The following is a 15,908-nucleotide window of genomic DNA, read 5'->3' as shown; positions in this document are numbered from 1 at the left end:
AGGGCTCTGCCAAGTCTCAACTGCTGTTGGGGCAGGGTGGCTGGCGTGCCCTGTGGTGGCATCAGCCCCTGCAGTCAGGGGCAGTGACCTTCAGGGCTAGGAGGGGGGCAGCGGCAGTGCTGGCATGGAGGCCAGGCTTTGGGGCTGCTCTGTGCCTTGTCCCCAAGCCCGAGGGGCTGGCGTGCTCCCAGCAAGCCCTGGCTGCTCTGCCCCACGTCACTGGTTCATGACTGCTTTTAACGTGTCCTGTGAACAAGCATTTAGGCAGCATTCCCACAGCTCCAGCAACACAACCCTAGTGCTCCCTCTGCTTTCTGCTGGGGCAGAGGAGCTGAGCTGCCCAGACGGGGCACCGACCTCTGCCCCCAGTGGGTCAAGGCATCTGGGACCCACAGCACGGGTGACCCAGAGTAGCCAGCCACGCATCTCTGCCAGCCCAGGTGAGGGACACAGGACAGCCTGGGGACCAGAGGCCTTCTCCAACCCCACTGCTCTGAGAGTAAAGCCAAGAAAGGGATCCACAAAGCAGAAACGCAAAATAGGAGGCACAGCAGCAGGGAGGAGATGTCCCTCAAGGTTGCTGCAAGGCAGAGGCGAGGAGAAGGGCATGGGGCTGGGGCAGGCGGTGGCGCTGGGCTAGGCGTGTGGGGGTGGCCCCTTTGCTTCATGCTCCCACGAGCTTCTTGACCATGTAGCCTGGCATGCTGTAAAGGAAGAGGGCCAGCAGGATGAGGAGCAGCAGGGCCAACACTATTTTGATGATGAGCCACTTGTAGCGGGTGCAGGTGAGGCATTTGATGGACTTGAGGGGGTTGAGGAACCACATGAAGGATGTGTCTGGGCGGCTGTTGGGGAAGCAAGCATCTGTCATGAATGCCATGGCCACAGAAAGGGAGGGCAGGCACAACAAGCAATACAACCAACATGTGAGCCAATGCGGCGGCAGCATTGTGTCCCACCCAGCCACTCCAGGGTGCAGCAGGCTCTCTCGGGGTTGGGGCCACAGCAACCATCCCCACCCAGATGTGGCTTTCCTGTGGCTGCCCAAGTGCATGATCCTCCCTGGCTCACCGCAGTCTGCTCGCACCCTGGCACAGCCTTGACTTTCCTTTTACAAGCCCAGCTGGCAATGGAGAGGGGCACTGTGAGAGAGCCCACGATCTCCTTCCTTGGATAACCCTTCACGCAGTGAAAGAGCCTGACCTTGAGGATCAGGAGGGTTTCCAAGAGGAGCCAGCAGAATTTGTCCCAGAAGGAGTGCAGGGACTTGAGTGGGGGGGGGGGGGGTCCTGATGAAGCTGATGTCCTGGCAACGGGTACCAGAGGGGAGGAAGAAGAGGTGGGAGGCTGGAGCTAGGAAGGGAGGGAGAGAAGGAAGAGACTAAGGAAAGGCAGGGAAGTAAATAGAGGGCACTGGAATGAACCAGGAGAGGTGACTCTGCCCCTTTTACCCTGCCCGCAGCCCTCATTCCTACATCCCCAGATAAGTGACCCCTTTCTAACCTTCCCCTGCCTGGCTACCTCCCCGGGAACCACCCGACGCAGCATCTCCCACAAATCCAGGCATCTGCTGGGGGAGAGGCGTCTCCTACTTACTTGGGTTTCTCCAGTGGGTCAGGCTCATTGCGAGCCAGCCCAGCAGGCGATTTCTCTGCCTCCTCTGCTCTCAGGAGCTGTAGTTCAGCTTCAACTTTTCCCTGCAGGGAGCAGAGAGAGGCCTGCTGAGACATGGGCAACGCTCTCCACCGCAGGCCCCAGAGACGGTGCCAGCCAGCGACATGGTGAGCAGAGGGGGCCCCATGTAGCAGAGGCAGGCATGAAGGAGCTCTGCAAAGGGGCCTCCACGTACACAGAGGATGCAGTCCCCAGGACAGAAAATCCCCCCGCTTCTCCCCATCCTTGCCGTCATCTCCAGCTCATCGTTTTCATCCCTGGCCACAAACGGCCACCAGCCTTTCACTCGCTTCTGCTTGAAGAGGGAAACCATGGCCAGCTCTGCCTCATTTGTCCCCATCTCCATGCTGCACTGCTTTGCAGTCTTAGCTCCCCGGGGAAAGCGCTTCAGGTCCAGCTCAATTGCCCCTGGTAGGAGAGGGCGAAGGATACATGGTGGCACCCCTCAACTGTGAGTCTTTGGCTGGAGGCAGGCTGGGCCAACATTTCCTGCCCTGGCGAGCATTTCTGAACTGTGTGTCCTGGCATCCTCCCACACATCTATGGCCATGCATCCTCCGATCTCTCCACTATAGCCTGCTTTTTGGGTCATGTCCCCACCTCCTCTCACCCTCTCAAACATCTGCCCACGGCTTCCAGCCACCCTGCACTCCAAAACTAGCTTGGGCATAGAGCTCCCAGACAGGCACCTAAGGGAAAAAGCTAATGCCTTTGCTACAGGAGCAGCCTTTGAACAGCAGCATGAAGACAAGGCCTCTTAGCCTAACTGCTCTTACCTGCAGCATCCAAAGGCATTTGTAGGACACAATTGGCTTAAAGACCAGGGCTGTCCTTCCAGGATCTGTTCCTACATAAACCTTGCCTCATCCCACATGCCTTCCTGCTCCATCAGCCATGTAACCTCCCCCTATCCCTCCAGCTTCCCTGTCACCCCAGCTCAGCTGGCCCTCCCCTCTTACCGAGGAAATCGTCGGCCGAGAAGTGGTCGGCATCCCAGACCTGCATGGTGAGGCGAGCAGGGAGCTTGTCTTCAGTCTCATCCCAGGAGAACATGGACTCCTTCTTGGAGTTGACCATCTTCTTCTCTGCCATCAGGTAGTCAAAGGGAAAGGTGGAGCGCCAGCTGAAGTTGCCCTCGCCAGTGAGTGAGGGGTAATGGACGTGTGTCTTGCTTGTCCTCCTGCTGGCCCTTCAGCCACCTGCAGGGCCCAGAGGGATGAGAGGGGTGGCACATATTAGCAGGAGGGAGGAGAGGGCAAAGGGCCATCCTGCGCATACAGCTGGCATGTCTCCAGGCCAGCAAGGCATGGACACACTGGAAGGACTCAAGAGTAACGAGCAATGGGCTAGGGTTGCTCAAATCACCATGTCAGCCTCGCCAAGAGACAACATGGGCATGAGGGCCCTAGAGGGAACAGGCTGATTGAGGGAGCAACATGCAAGCTGGTTATCGGGGTCTTGCTCTGGGCAGGGGGATGTTCAAGAGATGGAAAGGAGCAGGCAGCACTGCTGGGAAGTCTGGAGCAGAGCTTGCTGGAAGGAGCATTATGAATGTTCCTCAGCTTCTTCGACATGACAGGACACCTCTGTTCCTCAGGGAACTCTCAGATTTGTGTGAGTCTCTTGGTCCTGAGGGGCTGCAGCCAGCAGGGACGTGGGTCCGTGCTTAGACACTTAGTACAGGGTTGTTCCCCTGGCCTCTGAGCATGCTGACACTCCCGCTCTGCCCTGCAAAACACACAGGGCAAGCAATCCCACCCCAAGCACAAAGGGAAGGCCTCTCACGTTTCAGATTCAGAGTCATCGCAGAAAAGCCACCCATGCATAAACCACCTACTTACCGGCCTTGAAACAGACAGTGACAACACCTTGTCCCCCTCACGCACATGTACACAGACACAAATTTCACACGCCTGCCAGTATGCAGCAACGGCATGAGAGAGCATGGGTCCTGCCAGCATGTTAAAGTTCATCGCTCCAAGGGCACCTGCCCTCTGTGCAGCATGGCACTGGGAATGCCGAGGCAGGCACTGCATGCACTGCCCTAAACAACCCTCCACTGCACTCTGCAAACAGGACCAGACATAGAAAATGGAACGAGTTCTCCAAGAGCAGCATGAGGTGCAAGACAAGGAGACCTGGCCCAAAAGCTCAGGGTAGCTTTTGGGAAGCAGTGAGCAGTTTAGCAGAGCTGTGGGAAGTCACTGCATGCTGTGATGTCAGCCATCAGCCTTAGATTCTGCTACACTAATCTGACCTTCCTCCTCATGCCTCTTTGCCATGACATAGGGTTTAAGCCTTTGGAGAAAGCTTGTTTTCTTGCCTGCTGCACATTGCGCTATGATCTAGTTGCATCTTAACCTGTGCGTGTCAATTCAAAATGAATGAAAGGATCTGGGAAATCCAAATCGACTCTTGCTGAAGCAGGACAGTTCAGGCAGCTCCGCAGGGACGGGAAAGGGAAATCTGGGGACCAAATTTGGCGGAGCCCATGCTGAGGGCCAGTCTCAGAGCCCTGCTATATGAGGACAGGAGAAAAGGGACTCACAAGCACGTTAAGGTAAGTCGTGGGCCAGGGCTCACTCAGAGATGGTCCACAGGTACCATCTGCTCCATGCTGAATATGGGGAGGGTCAGTGCGGTCTGAGATCAGATAACCTGAAGGGACCAAGCAGCAAGACCTCGGCCATTACCCCCGACAGACATCTTCTCTCCCACCAGGAAAGCATCATCTTCCAAAACCACCTCATCCGTGTTCCAGATAATGACCTGCAGCTCAAAGCTGGGCAACCAGGCCAGGCAGCACAGACAGACACACACAGTAGGTCAAGTAGCCAGCAAGAGAGACACAGAGGCAGAGACAGAGCACAGCACATAACAGCAGCACTGGCACCATCTGGCCCTCCCCATGGGGAAACCCTTCCTAGCTGCATCACAGAACCCCCCCTCTCCAAAACCAGCCCTGGGGCCTAAGTGAGCACCAGGACCCCACCACGAGGAGAAGTGGAAGTGGTGGCACTGGCCAGCCACATTGTACACACCCCGCTGACAAAAACGTCCCTGGATTTCTCGCCAGTCAAGTAGTCATCGTCCTCCAGGATGACCTCGTCTGTGCTCCACACTATCACTCTAAGCTCATATCTGGCAGCAGGAAGGGAGACCAGGAGGTGAGGCACAGAGGGGGGAACAGAGGGAAGGGGCAGGAGGAGATGGGGTGGGCAGAAGGGAATGGGATGATGCTGCAGGAAACAGGGCGGCAGGAACGCCAACTGCACGGCTCTCTCGCAGCCGTCTTGTCCTAGGGACCAACAGGGCAGGAACACAGAGGGAAACGGTGCCTCAGCTCGGAGGCAGCCCAGGCAGGGTCAGAGGAGCAACAAAGGGACTTTTACCTTCATCTACTCTGAACTGCTGCATGGCCCAAGCCAAAGGCTCTAGGAGACAGCACAGCCTTAGTCTCAGGTACATTTGTGGTTACAATGCGGGTCTGTTGGCCCTGCAAAACAGTCTGAAGCCAGCTCTTTTCCTCATTTCCCCACCTTACCCAACCGGGCCACCCTCCTGGAAACACAGGACAATTTTCCCCTGCCTTCAGAAGTCAGCTCCAAAGGCTCTACCTGCTCTTGTGTCCCAGTCACTTCATCGGGCATCACTGCCTTTCCTAGGACTCCAGCAAGTTTGGAGCCTGTAAGATATTCCCAGCATTGCCTTTGGTGTGCAGGCAACTGGGGTTTCCCAGCCACACTTGGTTCGCTTGGGAATTGTGCTGATGGATAAACCAGCTCCCGTGGGAGTTGCCAGAGGAAAAGCAGAAGCCAGTTTCCTTGAACTGGAAGCAGCTGCAGTGTGGACGGGCTAGAAGAGGACTGGAAGACAGTGGCAGAGAAAGGCAGCCACATGGCCACAATCACATCACATAGCTGCAAGTGCCAGGGACTCCTGTGGAACTGCGAGATTCCTGCCATCTTCAGTGCCAGCACCCTCCTGCCTGCTCCTGTTGCGGGGGAGGGCGGGGGGGTGCTATTCTCTGTGCTGTTCCTCTATAGCACCTAGCACTTGTCCAAGCAACACAGGGATGCTCTTCAGAGCTAACAGGCCACACCGTCAGCTCGTGTTACATGCTGAAACTCCTGGCAAAGGGAGGGGAGCTGCGTTAAATCCCTAGGATGATACATCAGCAGAACCTTGCTGAAATACAGCATCTTCCTACAGACACAGGCACTCACGCAGGTGCTCTCCAGTGCACGGGTGAAGACATACATGGGCTGATGTGTCCATGTGTAACTTGACTGGAGCTCACGTTTATCCCTGCCAAAACAGAGCGACCAGAGCCATAGCCCTTCCTGCTCCATTTTCCCCACAGGGAAGGGTGCATTGGTGTTTTCAAGGCTATTGAAATCCTCCCTTCAGCCCCTCCGGAGGAATGTCTCAACTCCAGCACACGGGGCACTACTGAGCATGGCTGCCCCTGGCTGCATTGCAGATAAACCTCTGTTTTTTCCAGGCTGCTTCAGCAACTAGAGCTTTCTCTGGCTTCAGCTTTCCTGCAGCTGCCTACCCTGCTCTTCACATCCAAGCTACGGCCCTCGGAGATCAGAGGAAATTGTCTCCACTTTCATTGTGCTTTGGAGCCAAACACCAGTCGACTGAGCACAGGAGTGCAAGAGATTCCCACGAGGATGCAAATACGGCCTCTGCATCCCAGCCCCCGGGGACGGGCAAAAGGGGCCCAAGGACACAGTCTAGCTGGGTAAAATTGGCCTAGCATGGATGCTGAGGAACGCAATGTCTTCCTTCTGTCTAAAGGACTCCTAGAGGGGCTGAGCATCGGAGGGCAGAGGCGGAGAGGACAGGAATGGGAAGGAGAACTCTCTAGTTCACTGTCTGCTGCCTGCTCTGTCCTACCTGCCTTTACCAAGTCTCTCCCAGTGATCCGCCTGGTGCCAGGGCCCTTCCTTGCCCAGAGCCCCAGCCAGACTGGGAAACTCCCCTCCAGCCAAGGGCCTGTGGACGCCCTGACCTAGGCTAACCCCTGCCCCTGGGCCTGCGTTCGGGCTGGCTGCATTGGTCTGCCCCCTTCCCCATACCAGGCACTAGCTAGCAATTTGAACTCCTCGTCTAGACTGACACAGAGAGGTGAGGAGCTGCAGGGAACTGAACAGATGGGAACTGAAGCACCCTGCAAGGGCAGCTCCACAACCTGTGGGGAAGCGGAAGACAGCATTTGATGCCTCCAGTCTTGGGATCTCTGGCCATGCCAGTCTGGTTGGGGGTCCCAGGCACATGGCTGTGCTGAGCTGGGCCATGGAGAACCAGTAGAAGAGTGGGGAAGCAGGGCTCCAGCCCCAGCCACGGGTTTTCCCTGGGGTTTGTTGGCTGGCAGATTCCTTACTTCTTTGGTTTCCTGGGGGAAATATCAATGGCAGGGCCTGGTGCCAGCATATCCATGGGGAACACGTCAGGCAGGGGGGAAGCAGGGGACCCAGAGACTTTGGGGTATGAAATAGGTGCCAGCTGAAGATGAAGAGGCATTGAAGATTTAGTCAGCTGGGCTCAACAGGCCGAGTGTTAAGGACTGCTATGTCCAAGTGCCACTTTTCGTAGGCTGCCTCCCTCCCCACTGCTCCCCATGACAAGGGGGGTTGCAGCTTGTCTGCCCAGCTGAGGTCTCTCCTCCCTGCTTGGAGGCTAAGCAGGCCCTGCCCTTCCCCCGGATCTTGGGCTGCGGGGACCTGTTCAATGCCCGGCTTGTCAGGGTTCAGCAATGGACGTGGCTCCACGTGCTCAGGGACCAGCCTGCAGCCTGCGCGTGGAACGTCTTCCCAGTGGTGCAGCACGGTCAGTGCTAGGCGCTCCTCTGCCTGCTTCTTCTGTCCCGTGTGGGTAAAGGGAGGACTGAGTGTGGAGAACTGGGCAGAAGAGACACCAGGGACAGCAAACAATCCCAAGCAGGACCCAACCTCCTACTGACAGCAGGACCTCCAGTCTGGCTTTGCAAACTTCTGCTGACATCCTCTTCCCCAAGGCCACACACACTGCTCCTGCTGGCTACCTCTTCCAGCTCCTACCAACTTCAAGGCAGCAGAACTGCCTAGTAGTTGCTCCTCTCTGTTTCACTGGGCCCACTTTGTTCTTGTACCAACACTCCCTAACTCCTCTTTCTCCCCTTTCTACTCCTAGGCACTCACAGAGAAGGTCCAGATCCCCTACCAGGCTGTATTTTCCCACGCTCAACAAGCTCTATATCCACTGACACTGCTGCCCCCCTCCTCCGCACCCCTCCTGGTCTGCATTCAACTGTGTTGCACATATACGAGTGATTTGGACACAACCATTGTTTGGGGATGCAGCTATATGGACAGTGGCTTCCTAAGCCCTGCAAGGGCCAGGATGGGCTATCTGCATTGGTCCTTTGCCATAAACTGCCAGCAGGAAGGTTTCAAAGGCAGCTTTGGTCATGCCATGCCGTGGATGCTCACCAGTAACTCTGACAGCAACCTGGGTCGTCTATAAGACACTGTCTAGCTGGTGACATAACGCAGGCCCCACACAAGGGGGTGGCTGGAGAGACATTGCAATGCTGCAGGGGGTGATGGGATTCAGTTCTGGATGATGAGGGGACACCCCATGCCCCTGCTCCCCTCCCCACCTTCACGCCATGGGGTGCGTACCATTTTCATCCTCCATCTCCGTGGCGCCACTGAAGACCCTCGTGGCCACTTTCACTCTTCCTCCTGGACCAAAGGGCGGCCCATCCACTTGGCCCTCTTTGCACAGCTTGCACAGCATTTGGGAAGGCTTCATGGGGTCACGCCACATGTTATACCCATGTCTGTGAACAAGAGCACAAGGTCAGACTTGGAGGAAGAAGGAATTTTTCTTTCCATCTGCCAGAAACGCAAATGTTACTGCCCCTCAGGAGCCAGGATTCATCAGGGAAGGATCTGAGGCTCCACATGTCAAACTGCAGAGCAAGGTAGGGCCATCCAAGCCCAAACTCTACGCTTTGCCAATACCTTTCCACCCCAGGCCCCTCACTCTGTGCTGACCCAGACCTGCAATCCCCAGCGCCCTCCACTTTGCTACTGATGCTCAGTTCTGCTGCTCCGGCCCAGCTGCTATTTCAGCAACCTCTTCATTTCTATATCCAGACCTACCAATGCCCCTCAGTCCCTTCCTCACCGCCCTGTGCTCCTGCTTACAACCTGCTCTCCTGCTACCCCACTGTGCTGGTCCCAAAGCCCACGTTAAGACTGAGGGCACAGCACAGATTCCCTCATCATCAGGCAATGAAAGAGGGAGATCCCTACAGGAGATCTAGGCCTAGTGCGGAAGATGAAACTGACACGGGTCCAGACACCAAGTTGCACAGGGAAAGCTTGGCTCATACATGGCATAAGGCTGTGACACCCCACAAGTAGCTCGGTGCTTGCTGTAGTAGTGGTTCTCCAGGTCAATCTTGGTCTCTCCAACGAGGTCGTCGGTCCCCACCAAGTCCCAGTCGTACACCGCCACCCTCAGCATGGACTCCATGGGAAAGGTGGCCTCAATGTCAAAGGACCTGTGGCGGGAGAAAGGGTGGAGAGGGAGAACAGGCTGTAGCCATCCAAGGGTTTGGATGGCGCTCAAGACACATGCATGGGTGAGGTGGGTCTGCTCCAGTCTCTGGACAGTGTTTAATTGCACCTCCCACTGCAGTACATTCAGCTTACGTGTTGTCACTAATTCTCTGCGCGGACTGCTTCTGAACTAGCAGCCCTAGAAGGGAGAGCGATCACGAGGATTGCTTGACGTGGATGTCCCAATAGCCCTGAAACTAAATGTGTGTGTCACTGGAGAGCCGGCAATGCTGTTACTTGGGTCCAGGCCTAGCGCTTCCTAAAGTAGGCACCTATCTTGACCAGATACGGATAGCTCTTCAACACTCTTGACAGCGTTGACGAGACTGCTGACAAAGCAGGACAGATGACTTCAATGGGGACAGCTACACTGCACCCAAGGAAAGTTCAGGGCGATCAGTCCCATCTTTCGACCCCAAGCTGGGGCTATGGGATGGGTAGGGTGCAGGCCCAAGGGCTGGTGAGCTTCGCTCACTCTTCAGGGTGAAGACAGGTAACAGGGCTCGGGCAACTCACTCGCCAAAGACAGGATTCAACTGTTGGGAGATGTAGTCCTCCTCATCTTTGATGTCTGTCTTCCCCAGCTTGATGGCAATATAAGGATCAGCTTTCCCATTGATGTCAGCTGGGGGCAGCTCTGTGGCCTGTAGGGAAAAGATAAGATAGGTCAGCCCAGTCAGGGACAGTCCCTATTCTCCATCCCTGAGACCAGCTGGCCTTACCTGGCCATAGCTGTGTGCCCAAGTCCTTTGATAAGGTCACCTAAATATAGGGACTCAATTTAAACCAGGGATCAGTCCTGCCTTCTGCTAACCTATGCCCCTGCCTAGGCATGGATTGGGGCTAGGTGTGTTGGTCTGGGCTGACTCAAGTCAAGCCCAAGTGGCTGTGTCCCCTTCGGAAAGACATAGTCACAGTCTCCTTTGGCTTCTCTCTCATCAGTGGAAAGACGCAGGTTCCTCTAGCTAGAGACCCTCAGCAGAAACCTGACTGAGATGTCCAGAAGACATCCCTCCGCCTCTCTCTTTCCCTCCATGGATTTATTAGGGCCACGGGCCTCTGTAAGTAGCCCCCGCAAGCAGGGGTAAGTATCCTCAATCTCTCCAGTTCAGAGTCTAGTTGGAGGTCTATAACGAGCAGTGTGCCCCAGGGGTCAATACTGGGTCCAGTCTTGTTCAACTTATTCCTCAATGACCTGGATGAAAGGACAGAGGGCCTCCTCAGCAAGTTTGCCTGAGGATGCTAAACTAGACACACCAGAAAGCTGTGCTGCCATTGCGAGGGACCTGGACAGGCTGCAGAGTTGGGCAGAGAGGAGCCTCATGACATTCAACAAAGGCCAGTGCAGGGTCCTGCACCTGGGGAGGAATAACCTGGTGCATGGGCACCAGGAAAGGCTCAGGCTTGACCTCCTGGAAAGCAGCTCTGCAGAGAAGGACCTGGGAGTCCTGGTGGACAACAAGTTGACTATAAGCCAGCAATGTGCCCTTGTGGCCAACAAGGTCAATGGTACCCTGGGCAGCCTTAGGAAGAGTGTTGCTAGCAGGTGGAGGGAGGTGAGGGCCTCCCCCTCTCCTCAGCCCTGCTGAGACCACACCTCGGGTGGTGTGTCTAGTGCTGGGCTCCCCAGTACAAGACAGACATGGAGCTCCTGGAGTGAGTCCAGCAAAGGGCCACTAAGATGAGGAAGGGCCTGGAGCATCTCTCCTAGGACGAAAGGCTGAGAGCGCTGCTACTCTTCAGCCTGCAGAAGAGAAGACTGAGAGGGGAGTCTCATCAATGAGTCTAAGCATGTGAAGGGAGGGTGACAGGAAGACGGGGCCAGACTCTTCTCCATGGTGCCCAGCAACAGGACAAGAGGCAACGGGCACAACTTGAAACATAGGAAGTTCTGTCTGAACATGAGGACAAACTTCTTTCCTGGGAGGGTAACTGAGCACTGGAGCAGGTTGCCCAGAGAGGCCGTGGAGTCTCCTTCCTTGAAGATATTCAAAAGCCATCTGGACACAATTCTATGCAACATGCTGTAGGTGACCCTGGTTGAGCGGGGGGAGTTGGACTAGATGATCTCCAGAGGTCCCTTCCAACTTCAACCATTCAGTGATTTTGTGATTCTGGGATTGCAATCTCACCTGCTATCCCCTTCTCAGGGCAATGAGATGTAGCACTGGATGGGAAACCAGGTTAGTGGGAAACGAGGGTGAAAGTAGGTTGCATTTATAAAACAGCAGGGACAAGGGGTTGGCAAAGAGCCACCCAGGTGCTTCCAGCAGGGCTGAGATTTCTCAAGATATCTTATCTTGACATAAGAATGGAGGTCAAGAAAGACTTTTTCCAGAGTGCACTCCATATAAAGAGACAGGCATTAGCTGAACCACATTGATTATCACTCGGCATGTGTCCCACAAGGTGACAGGCCCTTCAGCCAGATCTACTAATCCTTGCCTCCTCCTGGTTTGCTCAGCATATGCCTCATTGATTATCTAAAGGGGATTATGTAAAGAACCAGAATCTCGTAGTCTGGGCTGATCCAAATTCTTCTCTGAAGTTGAGCACTACAACGGACACCTCCATCCATCCTGTAGGCCAGGTGTCTGGACCTCACACAGGCTTAGTATCCCAATGGGGAGAGCACAAAGCTAGGAAGACGCCCCTTTCAAGGGCCCATCAGTGAGCTGCTTTAGTCCTCATGCTGCATCCTTGACCTTGCTGCCATCTGCTATCAGGTGGATGCTGGCACCAACAGCACCAAGAACTAAAAGTCAACTTCTCTGCAGCTTCAGCACCAGCTCTGGGTGCGAGCACTGTAAGGGAACACAGCATCACGCCTTGGCATACAACATGGGTTATACTCACCCGAACAACACAGACTCGGACCAGCACATTGATGGGGTCATTGCTGGCGATCCCCTGGAACATGCCCAAGTCGGGGTCGTATCCTGCCTCCTTGCCCATATCATCACGGAGCGGCACTTTGTAGACACAGATGGAGCCCTAGCACAAGGGAGTGCACGGCCTCAGTAGTCCTGCTGCTCCCGAGGCTCGGAGCGAGCAGACCCATCCCAAACCACCCTTCCTGAGAGCCCACTTTCTCTCCTTGTTTCTAGCCCTGCGCTGTAGTAGACAGGCGAGGTCTGGAAGCTTCCTCTGCCTCACAAGCACCCCCTGCAGAGGATACAACCCTGAGCAGAGCAACTGGACAACGTGAAGGACACCTGCAGAGGAATCAGACTAGCAAGGTGCTCACAGGCAGGGAATTCCAGGAATACAACTGGCAGAAAACCAGGAGCAATGGAAATAAAAGGTGCTGTCAAGGCAGGGGCTGGGAAATCCAGGAACTACCACGTGAAACACAGTTCATCTCCATGCTCCCTGACCGTCTGATCACTCCCTCCAGCAAGAGTTTAACTTGCATGCATTGGTGCAACATGGCAGGCAGCTCCGTGCTATTGGTGAAAAATAGTCTGCAAAGATAACTCCAGGCATGACTTATATCCACAGCGGATGATAAAGAGGATCTGCTTTGCCCTTGGCCTTCTGTAGGAATCACAAAAGATCTGGTTGCTGCAAAGGACTGCCCTCTGCAAGGCACTCTGTGAAGCCACCTGACTCCTGGGGCTATCCTTGGAGGCTTACCCTCCCCTGCAAGGAGATGTGGTTGAGTCAATGCAAATTGGTCTCTCTTACATCCAACCTCCTTTCAGCTAATGCACCTTCAAGGAGAGAACCCTATAGGCAAGCCTTTCCCAAGCTGTCCCTGCCCTGACCCAACTCAGCAGCCACACTCACTCTGAACCTCCCCACTAGCCGCTCCTCTTCTGTTGCGTCGTCATCATTGTCCCCGGTCTTTCCACGGAGCAGGTTGAAGGTGTGCAGCCAGTCCTCAAAGTTATCAAACTCTCTTTCCAGCTCTTTGTTGAAGACCTGTGATGACACAAAATTAGAGGGGAGCAGTTTAAAAAAAAAAAAAAAAAGATCCAATGGTTACCCAAGGACAATCAAAGAGATCATGGACATCACCGTTCCCAGTGACTAATTCTCTAGGATGCAAAGGGATCTCCAGGTCATTGGGTCAGACCTTGATGACATAAGCACCTTCCCAAACTGATCATGTATAGGAGGGAACCTCACCTGAATGGGCTGTGTAGCTATTCCCCTTACGTGTATAATCTGGGTTCAAATTCCTTCTCAGGCCCAGAGTCACAGATTATAATACAGTAAAGTCCATGGACCACTAACCTGAACCAGGGCCCTTTCCTGCACTGAGTCTTGGCCAGGCTAGCTATGGCCCACAGGAAGCTCTCCCCCACCCAGGGCTCATCCAAACTGCCCATGGGATAGCCTTGCCCCAGGCTATTCCCAGCAGTGGGATGGGGCTGGGCACATTGGCCTGGAGCCCTGGCGCCAGGGTCCTGGTTTGGGTTGCTGATGGGCAATGCCTGGCCCTGATCCATCTCCTACTATAGCTGTAGACTCTGATTCCACCGTGGGGAGGGTGTTCTCACCAACTTAGAACTTCTTCCTCCACTCTCAAGACCAAGTTGATGCCTTTCTCATACTACTCATTAAGCTACACGATTGCCTGATCCTTCAGTGCAGTTACAGAGAGCAAATCATAGCTCCCACCACCTTTGGTTTTTTCTCCCCTGTAATTCCTGCAAGTACTTCTGGTTCCAGCTGCATTGTGTGGGACAAACCCCTCCAAGAACTACATACAGTGATGGCTGTGATTCCTGCTGCCATGAGGCATGTTGGGTTTCAGCCCCACATACAGCAGCTGGTTGGGCACTCAGGATGCCAGTCACCTCAGGAGCTTTAGACATCCACTGGCTGAACATGGGAGCTGCCTGATCAAATGGGGGCATCTCTGGATGGGCAAATCATACAGTCATATGGGAACCGAGGTGGGAAGGGACCACTGGCATTCAAAGTTAGAGAAGCTTGCCCAGGGTCAAGCTCCTATGTCTCCAAGGACGGAGAGCTCTGCAAAGTTGCAGCACACTCATGATGAATCAGTTCATTGTAGGAAACAAATGATGCTTTATGTCCAACAGGAATTTCCTTTGCTGCATCTTGCGTCCATTTCCTTCTGCACTCTCCTTTGTCCTCTGCCATATCCCCCTGCCATGTACCATCAGGTACCTGAAGATGACAATTCAATCCCCCATTCACCTTCTCCTCTCCAAGCTGAACAAACCCAGCTCTCAGCCTCTTCCTCTTCTTGTATGCCACGTCCTCCAGACCTGTGACCAGCCTGGTGGCTTCCACCACTGGACTCACTGCAGTAGGTCAGTGTCTTCCTTGTGCTGGGGAGCACCAGTCAGGACAGAGAAGCCAGAAGGGATCTGACAAGTGCCAGAAAGAGGGGAAGAATCCCTCCCCTCAACTTGCTGGCCAACTCTTGCTAACACAGCCCAGCATGCACTTGGCTTTCACTGCTAGAAGGGTTCACTGCTGACTTTTCCTGTCCCCAAGATCCCAGGTCCTTTCCTGCAAAGCTAGTTACCCTGAACTCTCCGTCTATGCAGAGAATTTGACAGTCCCAAGGCTCATCTCACCCAGTGCTAGATACCCCTCACACAGGTGAGATGCATCCAGCAGGGCTGATCCATCCTACTGTGTTTTCCACATGGCTAGGATCTGACTTCCATCCTGCTGCTGAGCAGGCAGAGCCTCCTCCTCCCCCTGCCAACACACATACCTTCAGTTCATCAATCTTCCACTTGCTCTGCTTCTCAGGAAGCTCAGTGGCTCACTGCTGCTGCTTCTTCTTATCATCTTTGGGTGCCTTGGACTTCTTGCTCTTTGCCTGACCCTTGGAGCCTTTCATGGGAGAGTCATCCGGTTTGATTTCTGAGTCCAAGGGGAAGCAATGGGGATGGAGGAGATGGAAACGAGGGTGAGGTGGAGCGGAGGAAGACAGAGAAGGGGGAACATGATCACAGGCACTCAAACAAGAGGAACATGAAAGCTGACAGCTGCTACTGCCTGCAATTCCCCATCTCAGTCCCACAGGAACCCTTCAACCTCTCTCCTCTCTTTCCTCAGCTCTGGCCATTGCTACCCAGCTCACAGCATTTCCAGGAGCCCACAGATCTCCGTGTAGGGAACTCCCACAGTTGACCCGAGCAGGAGTCATTTGGAGGACTACGAAACATGGACTGAGAGCCTAGGCTCTGCCTAGTTTCAACAGCACTGAAAATATCTGATCCTGCCCATAGCACCTTCTTGTCTTCTTTCCACTTGTCCTGCTGGGCTGCTAGTACAACACCCTTCCCAGTCTTCCCTGAAGGGCTCATTTCCCCATCTCACTCTGGTCTCCGCTACGTCCTTTGAAGCTGACAGCAAGGGCGTTGGAGAAAAGAGAAGGGAGTGAAAAACATCAAGGGCACCTGGCTGGGCCCTGCTAGGTGCGCCCATGGAAGAGAATACTTCCTGTGCCCAGACCCCTGACACGTGCGCAGCTTGCAGAGCAAAACCCCTGCCTAGGTGTGGCTGAGGTGACAATGCTTGAAGCTCAGTGCCAAAGCACAGACTGCTGCTCTTCAAGGGTGACGCCAATGACTAGCTGCAACAACAGGCTCTTAAGATCTCTCTCTCTTCAGAGCAGTCACC

At 54.7% G+C, this 15,908-nt stretch overlaps 1 protein-coding gene across 1 annotated transcript in view; it reads right to left on the bottom strand.

The window, feature by feature from the left end:
* Positions 1-664: 664 nt before the first annotated feature.
* LOC138066509 (otoferlin-like) overlaps positions 665-15,908 on the bottom strand; it is a 46,524-nt gene continuing 31,280 nt past the window's right edge. Inside the window, 14 exon segments of the mRNA XM_068936378.1 lie at positions 665-845; positions 1,597-1,697; positions 1,904-2,082; positions 2,634-2,836; positions 2,838-2,873; positions 4,714-4,815; positions 7,067-7,188; positions 7,407-7,550; positions 8,347-8,506; positions 9,065-9,235; positions 9,810-9,937; positions 12,150-12,287; positions 13,083-13,217; positions 14,995-15,146. Coding sequence (XP_068792479.1) covers positions 665-845; positions 1,597-1,697; positions 1,904-2,082; positions 2,634-2,836; positions 2,838-2,873; positions 4,714-4,815; positions 7,067-7,188; positions 7,407-7,550; positions 8,347-8,506; positions 9,065-9,235; positions 9,810-9,937; positions 12,150-12,287; positions 13,083-13,217; positions 14,995-15,146 — 1,952 coding nt within the window.

Source organism: Struthio camelus, chromosome 3 (genome assembly GCF_040807025.1).
Source record: "Struthio camelus isolate bStrCam1 chromosome 3, bStrCam1.hap1, whole genome shotgun sequence".
Taxonomy (NCBI): Eukaryota; Metazoa; Chordata; class Aves; order Struthioniformes; family Struthionidae; genus Struthio; species Struthio camelus.
Note: the sequence above shows the minus strand (reverse complement) of the source record. Positions and strands in the feature narration are given on the sequence as shown.